The sequence below is a fragment of the Pseudophryne corroboree genome, chromosome 4 (assembly GCF_028390025.1).
Source record: "Pseudophryne corroboree isolate aPseCor3 chromosome 4, aPseCor3.hap2, whole genome shotgun sequence".
NCBI lineage: Eukaryota > Metazoa > Chordata > Amphibia > Anura > Myobatrachidae > Pseudophryne > Pseudophryne corroboree.
In genome coordinates, this window is record NC_086447.1 from 446,037,681 (window position 1) to 446,051,641 (window position 13,961).

The following is a 13,961-nucleotide window of genomic DNA, read 5'->3' on the forward strand; positions in this document are numbered from 1 at the left end:
GGGGGGGGGGAGGGGCGCCCTGGGCAGCAATTGGGACCTCTTTGGCAAAAGTTTAGCATATATACAGTTGGGCACTGTATATATGTATGAGCCCCCGCCAAGTAAATGTATATTTAAGCGAGACAGAAGCCCGCCGTCGAGGGGGCGGGGTTTCTTCCTCAGCACTCACCAGCGCCATGTTTTTTCTCCACAGCACCGCTGAGAGGAAGCTCCCCATCCTCTCCCCTGCAGATACACGGTAGAAGAGGGTAAAAAGAGAGGGGGAGCACATAATTAGGCGCAAAAATCAATATAAACAGCAGCTACTGGGTTAACATTAAGTTACTGTGTTATTCCTGGGTTAATAGCGCTGGGGTGTGTGCTGGCATACTCTCTCTCTGTCTCTCCAAAGGGCCTTGTGGGGGAATTGTCTTCAGATGAGCATTCCCTGAGTGTGTGGTGTGTCGGTACGTGTGTGTCGACATGTCTGAGGTAAAAGGCTCCCCTAAGGAGGAGATGGAGTAAATGTGTGTGTGAGGGGTGTCTCCGTCGACAACGCCGACACCTGTTTGGATATGTGTAATTAAGTGCTAAGGTGAATTTATTGCACAAAAGATTAGAGAACAGACAGGGAATCTACCCATGTCTGTCCCTATGTCGCAGAGACCTTCAGAGTCTCTCAATGCTCACTATCCAAAATAATAGACACTGATATCGACACAGGGTCTGACTCCAGTGTCGACTACGATAATGCAAAGTTACAGCCAAAAGGGCAGGAAAGTATTCAATATATGATTATTGTAATAAAAGATGATTTGCATATCACTGATGACTCATCTGTCCCTGACACAAGGGTACACATGTTTAAGGGGAAGAAAGCTGAGGTAAATTTCCCTCCTCTCATGATGAAAAAGAGCGGGAATCTCCAGACAAGAGACTGCAGTTTCCCACAAAGAATTCTCAGGGAGTATCCTTTCCCTTCTAGGGCCAGGATACGATGGGAATCTTCCCCTAGGGTGTCACGTTTGGCCAAAAGGTAGCCCTGACTTAACAGCTATCCTCAGGGATCCTGCATATAGCGTGCACATTCTGGTACACTACTCAGACCGGCGATTGTGTCGGCATGGGTTTATAGCGCTGTAGCAGCGTGGTCAGGTACCTTATCAGCAGAGATTGAGACCCTAGTATGTATATATATATGTATATATATAGATATACATATATATAAAAGATGCTGTCTTAAGATATATATATATATATATATATATATATATATATATATATTAAACATGCCCAAAGAGACATTAGTCTACTGGGTTCTAGAGTCAACGCTATGTCGATTTCTGCTTAACGTGTCCTGTAGAATATGCAATGGACAGGTGATGCCGACTTAAGAGGCATATGGAAGGCTGAGGATTGTGTGGAGAAGGGATCTCGGACCTGGTCTCCACAGCTATAGCTGGTAATTCTGATCTTTTGCCTTATATTCCTGCACAGCCTAGGAAAGCACGACATTATCAAATGCAGCCTTTCGAACACAAAGAAACAAGAAAGTCCGAGGTGCATCCTTTCTTGCCAGAGGCAGGGGCAGAGGAAAGAAGCTGCACAACACAGCTAGTTCCCAGGAATAGAAGTCCTCCCCGGCCTCTACAAAATCCACCGCATGTCGCTGGGGCTCCACAGGCGGAGCTAGGCCCGGTGGGGGCACGTCCTCGTAATTTCAGCCACAAGTGGGTTCACTCCCTGTTGGATCCCTGGGCAATAGATATTGTGTCTCAGGGATACAAGCTGGACTTTGAGGAGATGCCCCCTCACCGACGGCCCTGCCGGCTTCCCCCCACGAGAGGGAAATAGTGTTAACTGCAATTCACAAATTGTGTCTTCAACAGGTGGTGGTCAAGGTTCCCCTCCTTCAACAAGGAGGGGGTTATTATTCGACCATGTTGTAGTCCCGAAACCGGACGGTTCGGTCAGACCCATATTGAATTTAAAATCCCTGAACATATACCTGAAAAGGTTCAAGTTCAAGATGGAATCGCTAAGAGCGGTCACCGCAAGCCTGAAAGGGGGAGATTTTATGGTGTCTCTGGACATAAAGGATGCATACCTTCATGTCCCTATTTATCCACCTCATCAGGCGTACCTCAGATTTGCGGTACAGGATTGTCATTACCAATTTCAGACGTTGCCGTTTGGTCTCTCCACGGCCCCGAGAATATTCACCAAGGTAATGGCGGAAATGATGGTGCTCCTGCGGAAGCAAGGTGTCACAATTATCCCGTACTTGGACGATCTCCTCATAAAAGCGAGATCAAGAGAGCAGTTGCTGAACAGCGTATCACTTTCTCTGGAAGTGTAACGGCAACACGGCTGGATTCTAAATATTCCAAAGTCGCAGTTGATTCCTACGACTCATCTGCTTTTCCTGGGCATGATTCTGGACACAGACCAGAAGAGGGTTTATCTCCCGATGGAGAAGGCTCAGGAACTCATGACACTGGTCAGGAACCTATTAAAACCAAAACAGGTGTCGGTGCATCACTGCACGCGAGTCCTGGGAAAGATGGTGGCATCATACGAGGCCATTCCCTTCGGCAGGTTTCATGCGAGGACCTTTCAATGGGATCTACTGGACAAATGGTCCAGATCACATCTTCAGATGCATCGGTTAATCACCCTATCCCCCAGGGCCAGGGTGTCTCTCCTGTGGTGGCTACAGAGTGCTCACCTTCTGGAGGGCCGCAGATTCGGCATTCTGGACTGGGTCCTGGTGACCACGGATGCAAGCCTCCGAGGGTGGGGGGCAGTTACACTGGGAAGAAATTTCCAAGGTCTGTGGTCAAGTCAGGAGACTTGCCTTCACATCAACATCCTGGAACTAAGGGCCATATACAACGCCCTACGTCAAGCGGAGACCCTGCTTCGCGACCGATCGGTGCTGATTCAGTCAGACAACATCACCGCAGTGGCTCATGTAAACCGCCAAGGCGGCACAAGGAGCAGGGTGGCGATGGCGGAAGCCACCAGAATTCTTCGCTGGGCGGAGAATTACGTCAGAGCACTGTCAGCAGTGTTCATTCCGGGAGTGGACAACTGGGAAGCAGACTTCCTCAGCAGGCACGACCTCCACCCGGGAGAGTGGGGACTTCATCAAGAAGTCTTCACGCAGATTGCAAATCGGTGGGAACTGCCACAAGTAGACATGATGGCATCCCGCCTCAACAAAAAGCTAAAGAGGTATTGCGCCAGGTCAAGAGACCCTCAGGCGATAGCTGTAGACGTACTAGTGACACCGTGGGTGTTTCAGTCGGTCTATGTATTTCCTCCTCTTCCTCTCATACCCAAGGTGCTGAGAATCATAAGAAGAAGAGGAGTGAGAACAATACTCATTGTTCCAGATTGGCCAAGAAGGACTTGGTATCCAGAGCTGCAAGAAATGCTCACAGAGGACCCTTGGCCTCTGCCTCTAAGACAGGACTTGTTGCAACAGGGGCCCTGTCTGTTCCAAGACTTACCGCGGCTGCGTTTGACGGCATGGCGGTTGAACGCCGGATCCTAGCAGAAAAAGGCATTCCGGATGTGGTCATTCCTACGCTGATAAAGGCTAGGAAGGACGTGATGGCTCAACATTATCACCGTATATGGCGAAAATATGTTGCTTGGTGTGAGGCCAGGAATGCCCCTACGGAGGAATTCCAGCTGGGCCGTTTCCTTCACTTCCTACAGTTGGGAGTGACTTTGGGCCTAAAATTGGGTTCCATTAAGGTCCAGATTTCGGCCCTATCTATTTTCTTTCAAAAAGAACTGGCTTCTCTGCCTGAAATTCAGACGTTTGTAAAGGACGTTGTAAACTGCATATTCAGCCCCCTTTTGTGCCTCCAGTGGCACCTTGGGATCTTAACGTGGTGTTGAGTTTCCTGAAATCACACTGGTGTGAACCACTCAAAACGGTGGAATTAAAATATCTCACGTGGAAGGTGGTCATGCTACTAGCCTTGGCTTCGGCTAGGCGTGTGTTAGAATTGGCGGCTTTATCACATAAAAGCCCTTATCTGGTTTTCCATGCGGATAGAGCAGAATTGCGGACCCGCCCACAATTTCTGCCGAAAGTGGTTTCATCCTTTCATATAAACCAACCTATTGTGGTGCCTGTGGCTACTACTGACTTGGAGGATTCCGAGTTACTTGATGTGGTGAGGGCTTTGAAGGTTTATGTAGCCAGAACGGCTAGGGTCAGGAAAACAGAGTCTTTGTTTATCCTGTATGCTTCCAACAAGCTTGGTGCTCCTGCTTCAAAGCAGACTATTGCTCGCTGGATCTGTAATACGATTCAGCAGGCTCATTTTGCGGCTGGATTGCTGCTGCCAAAATCAGTTAAGGCCCATTCCACTAGGAAGGTGGGCTCTTCTTGGGCGGCTGCCCGAGGGGTCTCGGCACTACAGCTTTGCCGAGCGGCTACTTGGTCAGGTTCAAACACTTTTGCAAAGTTCTACAAGTTTGATACTCTGGCTGAGGAGGACCTTGTGTTTGCTCAATCGGTGCTGCAGAGTCATCCGCACTCTCCCGCCCGTTTGGGAGCTTTGGTATAATCCCCATGGTCCTTACGGAGTCCCCAGCATCCACTAGGACGTTAGAGAAAATAAGATTTTACTTACCGGTAAATCTATTTCTCATAGTCCGTAGTGGATGCTGGGCGCCCGTCCCAAGTGCGGACTTCTTCTGCAATGCTTGTATATAGTTATTGCCTAAAAAAAGGGTTATGTTATAGTTGCATCAGGGTTGATCTGATGTACTGTTAACTGGGTAAAGTTATCTCAAGTTATACGGTGTGATTGGTGTGGCTGGTATGAGTCTTGCCCTGGATTCCCCAAATCCTTTCCTTGTACTGTCAGCTCTTCCGGGCACAGTTTCTCTAACTGAGGTCTGGAGGAGGGACATAGAGGGAGGAGCCAGAGCACACCAGAATCTAAATTCTTTCTTAAAGTGCCCATGTCTCCTGCGGAGCCCGTCTATTCCCCATGGTCCTTACGGAGTCCCCAGCATCCACTACGGACTACGAGAAATAGATTTACCGGTAAGTAAAATCTTATTTTTATATGGCGCTACAAGAGTTCTGCAGCGCCTACAAGTAGCCTGAAGGGAATTTTATACAATGGTTTTTTTTTATATAATTGTGCACATGAAACAAAGTTTGTGTACACTGAACCATCAGAAAGCAAAGTTGTCACTAATGTTATGCTCAAAAAAAAATTGATATCGGATTTTCGGATATGGGAGACTCAAACTGTACTGAAATCTCAGTCATCCAAGTGATCTATTGATAACTATCCTTACGGACCTTAAGTCTATGTTCAACTTCAGATGAAAAGGAGTACATGGAATAGTTGCACATACGTACAGCTGACCACCCTTCTCTAAGTATGTCTTTTTCCAAAAAGCTTCTTATTGAAATGTATTCAATTTTTTATGCTATTGATGGATTTTTCACAACATGTTTGAAGAGACATATTGCTTTAACAATGTTCATACAAACCAGTTTAATTGCTTTCCTCCTCAGTTCCCATTCATTCCACTCATATAACTTGACAATGTTGGTTTCCAGAATATGTGTATCAGTTTGTGTGCCGCTATTGCATTTGGTGATTGGTTTCATCAGCAACTTTTCAGCAGCATGGCCCTGGAGGGGAATTACCATAACCATTATGAGAATATCAAAACAGAAAAGTAGGACTCAAAATCATCTTTCATGCTATTAGCCTAGAGAATAGACAAACTGGGGCACATAGACAAATGCCCCCCTCCCCCTCCCCCCTGAAAAAGCTGCTACTAGCACCAGCATGGTGACACTGGAGGTAATTTAGACTGCATCGCTGCAGTGGCAGCAATCGCAGTTTGCATTACTATGCGAAGTGCGCACGAGCGGTGAAAGCATCTCACTGGTGCGATCGCCTCTGCCTAATTGACAGGCTGAGGCGGGGTGGGAGGGGGCGTGCCAATGGCGTTAGAACGCTGTTGGCGGGGTGTGGTCCGGACAACGGAGGCGTGTCCGGACCGTTGTGGTGGCGTGCTGCGGCGACTGCGTGATGTTACAGACACAGCCGCTGCGACCCAAGGCGCGGCAGTTAGCCCCCTGCCAGCGCGCAGGAGTTGCTCTGACAGGAAGCTACTTGTCATGTACAAAAGCATCGCCAACGCACGATGCTTTTGTACCTGTGCGGGGGGGCAGGGCCTGACATGCGGGGCGGACTAGCCCTGTGCTGGGCGTCCCCCCGCATGTCAGAGAAACTGATCGTAGATGTGCTAAATTTAGCACATCTACGATCAGGTCTGAATTACCCCCCACTATTACAGAGAAAGGTCCTCCAGTCATAATATCAGCCAATCCATGGCCAGGTCAGCATGGGGCTAAATTCTCTAGGAAAATTAAGAGGATAACGAGGGTGTGTAGTGAAGTTTTCACATTTAACCCCTCAATTTTGCCACCAAAAGTCTGAGGGCTAGTGTTGGAAATACTTTGTGGAGGGTGTCTTTACCTTACTTGGCCTCTGCTTGCTTATTCATTCTCTCGGCTCTCCCTCCTCTAAACATAGGCAGGTGCAAGGGTCAGATGCTTATGGATTTGCATATGTTTGCAGCTTGTTAATTAGGCATGCACAGTGCAAATTTGCATACAGATGTGTCCTCATAAATCTGGCCTCAATATGCTATGCTTACAACTAGGTAAAAGCACTTCCAGTTATATGTAACAATTAAGACAGGGGCGGATTTAGGATTGAGAGAGCCCCTTGGCACAACAGTAACAGCCGCCCAACGTCAGCCTATTTTATTATTTTTACTGATTAGTTCTGAGCCCTCATTGACGATATGCAATTTATTAGAATAAACCGTGACTTTTGTTTATGTTTAATTATGTATACATATTTACTAAGTAGGACAACTTATAGTGGCATGTCCTACCTGTTTACACTTCGGGGGCTGATTCAGACCTGATCGCTGCTGCGCATTTTCGCACATCAGGTCTGAACTGCACATGCATATGCACCGCAATGCGCAGGCACGATGGTCCGAAAAATCCTATTGCAGCGGCGAACGCAAGGAGATTGACAGGAGGATGATGTTTGAGGAGTGTCCGGAAAAACGCAGGAGGGACCAGGCGTTTGGAGGGAGGATTCCTGAAGTCAGCTTCGGCCCCGATCATCGCAGCGGCTGAGTAAGTCCTGGGCTGTGCAGAGACTGCACAAATTTCTGTTTGTGCAGCTCTCCTGCACATGCGATCACACCCCTGCACAGCGTATTCCCCCTCCCCATGTAGGCGCGACTACTACCTGATCGCAGGGATGCAAAAAACGCACCCTAGTGATCAGGTCTGATTTAGCCCCTTCATATAAATAAAGGATAATAATAATAATTCGAGATAGCATATTATACAGTACAGTGGAAATAATTTGCAGTTACTGGTACTTTTTGGGCTGACAGTACCAGCACAAGCATCCAAGTGCCGCCCCCAAACAAGTGCCACCCATAGCCACGTGCATATTGGAAATTTGCCACTGAATTAAGAACAACCCTAACGGACTACCCTAATATCAGTAAAGTAGTAGTGGGAGAGATCAGACCATTGGCCCTCATTCTGAGAGGTTCGCTCGCTAGCTGCTTTTAGCAGCATTGCACACGCTAGGCCGCCGCCCTCTGGGAGTGTATCTTAGCTTAGCAGAATAGCGAACGAAAGATTAGCAGAACTGCTACTAAATAATTCTTAGCAGTTTCTGAGTAGCTCCAGACCTACTCACAGATTGCGATCAGCTCAGTCCGTTTAGTTCCTGGTTTGACGTCACAAACACGCCCTGCGTTCGGCCAGCCACTCCCCCGTTTCTCCAGCCACTCCTGCGTTTTTACCTGGCACGCCAGCGTTTTTTAGCACACTCCCTGAAAACGGCCAGTTTCCGCCCAGAAACACCCACTTCCTGTCAATCACACTAAGATCACTCGAGCGTTGAAAAAACGTCGCTCAAGCTTGTGTAAATCTCCAAAGTTTTGTGTTAAATTACTTAGCGCATGCGCGCTGCGTACCATGCGCATGCGCATTTTCCACCTAATCGCTGCGTTGCGAAAAACGGCAACGAGCGAACAACTCGGAATGACCACCATTACCAGCTACAATATACACTTCTTTGCTATTTTCTATACAATGCAGCAGTGATATCACATTGAAAGAAGTGGTTTCCATACCTGTGAGTAAGGAGTGATGGATGCAAACTGCTGGTACAACTCCAATAACTGTATCATTTCTGCACACTGTTTAGCTTTCTCTCCAATTAAATTTATGTAGTGATCAGGATCCTGCGCAAACATGTAGGCATCATCCTTGGAGCTGAAAACATAATATCTTTCCCTGTGTTTTAGAATACCAATGCTTGGATTTCCTAATAAAAAAAATATTTTAGAATAAAACAACCTATTATATGTATCTGTACAATAATAAACTGTGCCACACAAGCCCACATGTAGTTATTTTTAGCATGGTAAATATGACTAGAACTGTTCAGGATACCAGTATTCCACATACCAGCAGTCGGCATGCTGATGCCGGAATCCCAATGCTGCTCAGAATGCCTCCACTGGCATCCCAACATGGATTGAAATGCCAGCGCCGGGATCCGGAATGCACTCAGGGTTTGTCTCCAAATATCATGGGAGTAGCTGAGTTTCAGGGGCATGACTTGCAAACAATAAATCTACACACACAAATATATAAAAGAAAATATGCATTGCTTTCCATAAATACCAAATATCCATGGCATATATGTATGCGATAGTGTGTGTTATTTTTATTTATATATATATATATATATATATATATATACACACACACACACACACACACTATCACATGCATATATTCCGTGGATAGTTGGTATTTATGTAAAACAATGCATGTTTTCGTATGCTGATTAATACTACAGATGTGCAGCGGGCACTTTTCGTGTTTTGGTTCTAATTCCCCGCTCGTGTTTTGGTTTTGACTTGGTTTTGCCAAAACCACCATTTCGTGTTTTGGTTTTGGATCTGGATGATTTAAAAAGAAAAACATAAAAACAGCTAAATCACAGAATTTGGGGGTCATTTTGCTCCTACGGTATTATTAACCTCAATAATATTAATTTCCACTAATTTCCAGTCTATTCTGAACACCTCACAATATTGTTTTTAGGCCAAAAGGTTGCACCGAGGTGACTGGATGACTAAGCTAAGCGACACAAGTGTGCGGCACAAACACCTGGCCCATTTAGGAGTGGCACTGCAGTGGCATACAGGATGGCAGATATCAAAAATAGGCCCCAAACAGCACATGATGCAAAGAAGAAAAAGAGGTGCAATGAGGTAGCTGTATGACTAAGCGACAAAAGTGGATGTCGACCTCATCCTCCTCCGATGATTCCTCACCCCTTTCGGTGTGTACATCTTCCTCCTCACAGAGTATTAATTCATCCCCACTGGAATCCACCATCACTGCCAGTATACGTACGTACTGTCTGACATGCCTACTTGGATGCTGTCACTCATATAATCTTACACCATTTTTTCAATGGTGACAGAATCATATGCAGTGACAGTAGACATGTCAGTAATCGTTGGCAGGTCCTTCAGTCCGGACCAGATGTCAGCACTCGCTCCTGACTGCCCTGCATCACCGCCAGCGGGTGGGCTAGGAAATCTTATCCTTTTCCTCGCAGCCCCAGTTGTATCCTTTTCCTCGCAGCCCCAGTTGTGGGAGAAAGTGAAGGAGGAGCTGTTAATGGATCACGTTCCGCTTGAGTTGACAATTTTCTCACCAGCAGGTCTTTGAACCTCTGCAGACTTGTGTCTGCCGGAAAGAGAGATACAATGTAGGCTTTAAACCTAGGATCGAGCACGGTGGCCAAAATGTAGTGCTCTGATTTCAACAGACTGACCACCCTTGAATCCTGGTAAAGCAAATGAAGGGCTCCATCCACAAGTCCCACATACTTAGCGGAATCGCTCGATCTTAGCTCCTTCAATTTGTCCAGCTGCTTCTGCAAAAGCCTGATGAAGGGAATGACCTGACTCAAGATGGCAGTGTCTGAACTGTGTTGGAGAACCTTGCACAAGACGGAAATCATTCTCCACTGCGCTTGAGTCAGGTGCATTCCCCCTCCTTTGCCTATATCGTAGGTGGATGTATAGGCTTGAATGGCCTTTTGTTGCTCCTCCATCCTCTGAAGCATATAGAGTGTTGAATTCCACCTCGTTACCACCTCTTGCTTCAGGTGATGGCAGGGCAGGTTCAGGTGTGTTTGATGGCGCTCCAGTCTTCGGCACGCGGTGGCTGAATGCCGAAAGTGGCCCGCAATTTTTCGGGCCAGCAGCAGCATCTCCTGCACGCCCCTGTCATTTTAAAAAAAATTCTGCACCACCAAATTAATTGTATGTGCAAAACAAGGCACGTGCTGGAATTTGCCCAGATGTAATGCACGCACAATATTGGTGGCGTTGTCTGATATCACAAATCCCCAGGAGAATCTAATTGGGGTAAGCCATTGTGCAATGATGTCCCACAGTTTCCGTAAGAGGTTGTCAGCGGTGTTCCTCTTACGGAAAGGGGTGATACATAGCGTAGCCTACCTAGGAATGAGTTGGCATTTGCGAGATGCTGCTACTGGTGCCACTGCTGTTGTTGCTGCGGGAGGCCATACATCTACCCAGTGGGCTGTCACAGTCATATAGTCCTTAGTCTGCCCTGTTCCACTTGTCCACATGTCCGTGGTTAAGTGGACAGTGGGTACAACTGCATTTTTTAGGACACTGAGGACACTTTTTCTGACGTCTCTGTACATTCTCGGTATCGCCTGCCTAGTGAAGTGGAACCTAGATGGGATTTGGTACCGGGGACACACTACCTCAGTTATCCAATTGCAAAAGGATGACTGCTGTCATATTTCATCTTCCTCACGAAGGACTGTTGGACAGTCAATTGCTTACTGGAAGTAGTACAAGTGGTCTTCCGACTTCCCCTCTGGGATGATGATCGACTCCAGCAGCAACAGCGGCAGCAACAGCAGGCGTACCACTCAAGGATCCTCTGGAGGAATCCCGGTTAGTCTTGCCAGTTACATGGCCTGCAGGACTACTGATGTTCCTGACTGAGGAAGTTGAAGTTGAGGGAGTTGGTGGTGTGGCTTGCAGGAGCTTGGATACAAAAGGAAGAAGGGATTTAGGTGTCAGTGGACTGCTTACACTCTTACCCAAAGTTTCACAACTTGACACTGACATGATGAATGCGCTGCAGGTGATGTATAAGGGAGGATGTTCCTAGGTGGTTAACATCCTTACCCCTACTTATTACAGATTGACAGAGGCAACACACGGCTTGACACCTGTTGTCCGGATTTGTGGAGAAATAATTCCACACCGAAGAAGTGGCTTTTTTGGTATTTTGCCCAGGCATCACAATGGGCTTCTTCATCCCACGGACAACAGGTGTCTCCCTCGGTGACTCATTTAAACAAACCACATCACCATCAGAATCCTCATCGTCAACTTCCTCCTCATCCTGGTGTACTTCAACAGTGACATCTTCAATTTGAATATCAGAAACTGGACTGTGGGTGCTCCTTCCAGCACTTGCAGGGGGCGTACAAATGGTGGAAGGAGCCACCTCTTCCCGTCCAGTGTTGTGAAGGTCAGGCATCGCAATCGCCGACACACTTGGACTCACCTTGGAAATTTGTGATACCATCTTAGAACGCACAGTTCTTTTCTGTGCTTTTCCAGCCTAACTCTTATCATTTTTCTAGCGGTAGGATGAGAGCTTCCATCGTCATGTGAAACTGAACCACTGGTCATGAGCATAGGCCAGGGCCTTAGCCATTCCTTGCCACTCCGTGTCGTAAATGGCATATTGGCAAGTTTACGTTTCTCCTCAGACTATTTCAATTTCTTTTTTTGGGTCTTTTTACTGAACTTTGGCTTTTTGGATTTTACATGCCCTCTACTATCACATTGGGCATCGGCCTTGGCAGACTACGTTGATGGCATTTCATCGTCTATGTCATGACTAGTGGCAGCAGCTTCAGCACTAGAAGGAAGTGGTTTTTGATCTTTCCCTATTTTATCCTTCAATTTTTTGTTCTCCATTATTTTTCTGGAGTTATATAACAATGGTGGTCATTCCGAGTTGATCGCTCGCTAGCAGTTTGTAGCACCCGTGCAAATGCTAAGCCGCCGCCCTCTGGGAGTGTATTTTAGCTTAGCAGAAGTGCGAACGAAAGGATCGCAGAGCGGCTACAAAAAAAAATTGTGCAGCTTCAGAGTTGCTTCAGACCTACTGAGCGCTTGCGATCACTTCAGACTGTTCAATTCCTGTTTTGACGTCACGAACTTGCCCTGCGTTCGCCCAGCCACACCTGCGTTTTTTCGAACACTCCCTGAAAACGGTCAGTTGACACCCAGAAACGCCCACTTCATGTCAATCACTCTGCAGCCAGCAGTGCAACAGGAAAGCTTCGCTAGACCTTGTGTGAAACTACAGCGGCCGTCGTGAAAGTACGTCGCGCATGTGCATTGCGCCACATATGCATGCGCAGAAGTGCCTTTTTTTGCCTCATCGCTGCACAGAGAATGATTGCAGCTAGCGAACAACTTGGAATGACCACCCATATGCAGTACAGGAGAGCATACCTCTACACCACACAGGGCAAACCCTGTGAAAATTATTTGGATTAAATATTAATAACCCCTTTATGTGGAGTAAATAATACAGGTTGAGTATCCCTTATCCAAAATGCTTGGGACCAGAGGTATTTTGGATATGGGATTTTTCCGTATTTTGGAATAATTGCATACCATAATGAGATATCATGGTGATGGGACCTAAATCTAAGCACAGAATGCATTTATGTTACATATACACCTTATACACACAGCGGAAGGTAATTTTAGCCAATATTTTTTATAACTTTGTGCATTAAACAAAGTGTGTGTACATTCACACAATTCATTTATGTTCCATATACACCTTATACACACAGCCTGAAGGTCATTTAATACAATATTTTTAATAACTTTGTGTATTAAACATAGTTTGTGTACATTGAGCCATCAAAAAAACAAAGGTTTCACTATCTCACTCTCACACAAAAAAGTCCGTAATTCGGAACATTCCGTATTTCGGAATATTTGGATATGGGATACTCAACCTGTATTAGTACCGCTGGACATATACAGCAGTATCAATGGACATATACGGCAGTATCACTGGACATATACGGCAGTATCACTGGACATATACGTCAGTATTACTGGACATATACGGCAGTATCACTGGACTGGACTTATACGCCAGTACCACTGTAATTATACGGCAGAATCACTGGACTTACACGGCAGGATCACTGGATTTATATGGCAGGATCACTGGACTTATACGGCAGGATCACTGGATTTATACGGCACTACTGCTGGACATATATGGCAGTATCAATGGACATAAGTATATCCATACAAAGTATAAGGATCAAATAAGGTTTGAGGAAAAAATGGGGCAAAAAAAGGGGCAGACTGGGCCAAGTGGTTCTTCTCTGCTGTCAAATTCTATGTTTCTATGTTGATACCTTAAATTGTTTTTATTACGAAGGATCCTTCCTGATATCACAGCACAGTTACTGCCTTACTGCTATCTGTACATTACAACTGATTCTCCTTCAGCAATTTTGCAGCACTTGGCTATGTTTGGACTCTGCCTTAGTGAATTCACTTCTTTTAGATAAAAGACCATCAGACCAAACCTTTTTTATTACATTCCACCTGTCTGGCTCTTTACTAAACTCGTATTATATAATTACCAACTAGTGCTTTGGGGCTTTTTGGAGTAACTAATTTTCTACCTAACACCCTTGCAACCCTGGTTAGTTCCCTGCAGAACTTATGGCTGCCTCTCACTATATCAATACTCCAGCATGGAC

At 46.2% G+C, this 13,961-nt stretch overlaps 1 protein-coding gene and 1 long non-coding RNA gene across 2 annotated transcripts in view; one reads left to right on the forward strand and one right to left on the reverse strand.

The window, feature by feature from the left end:
• The window catches only part of LOC134909732 (uncharacterized), a 136,147-nt gene that overhangs the window by 73,342 nt on the left and 48,844 nt on the right, over positions 1 to 13,961 (forward strand). The gene's annotated exons all lie outside the window — the stretch shown is intronic.
• Positions 1 to 13,961, reverse strand: part of CFAP206 (cilia and flagella associated protein 206) — a 155,865-nt gene that overhangs the window by 50,009 nt on the left and 91,895 nt on the right. Inside the window, exons 10-11 of the mRNA XM_063916935.1 lie at positions 8,209 to 8,402; positions 5,513 to 5,656 (exon numbers count right to left, since the gene is read on the reverse strand). Of these exons, the coding sequence (XP_063773005.1) occupies positions 5,513 to 5,656; positions 8,209 to 8,402 (338 nt within the window). The remainder of the gene's footprint in view (positions 1 to 5,512; positions 5,657 to 8,208; positions 8,403 to 13,961) is intronic.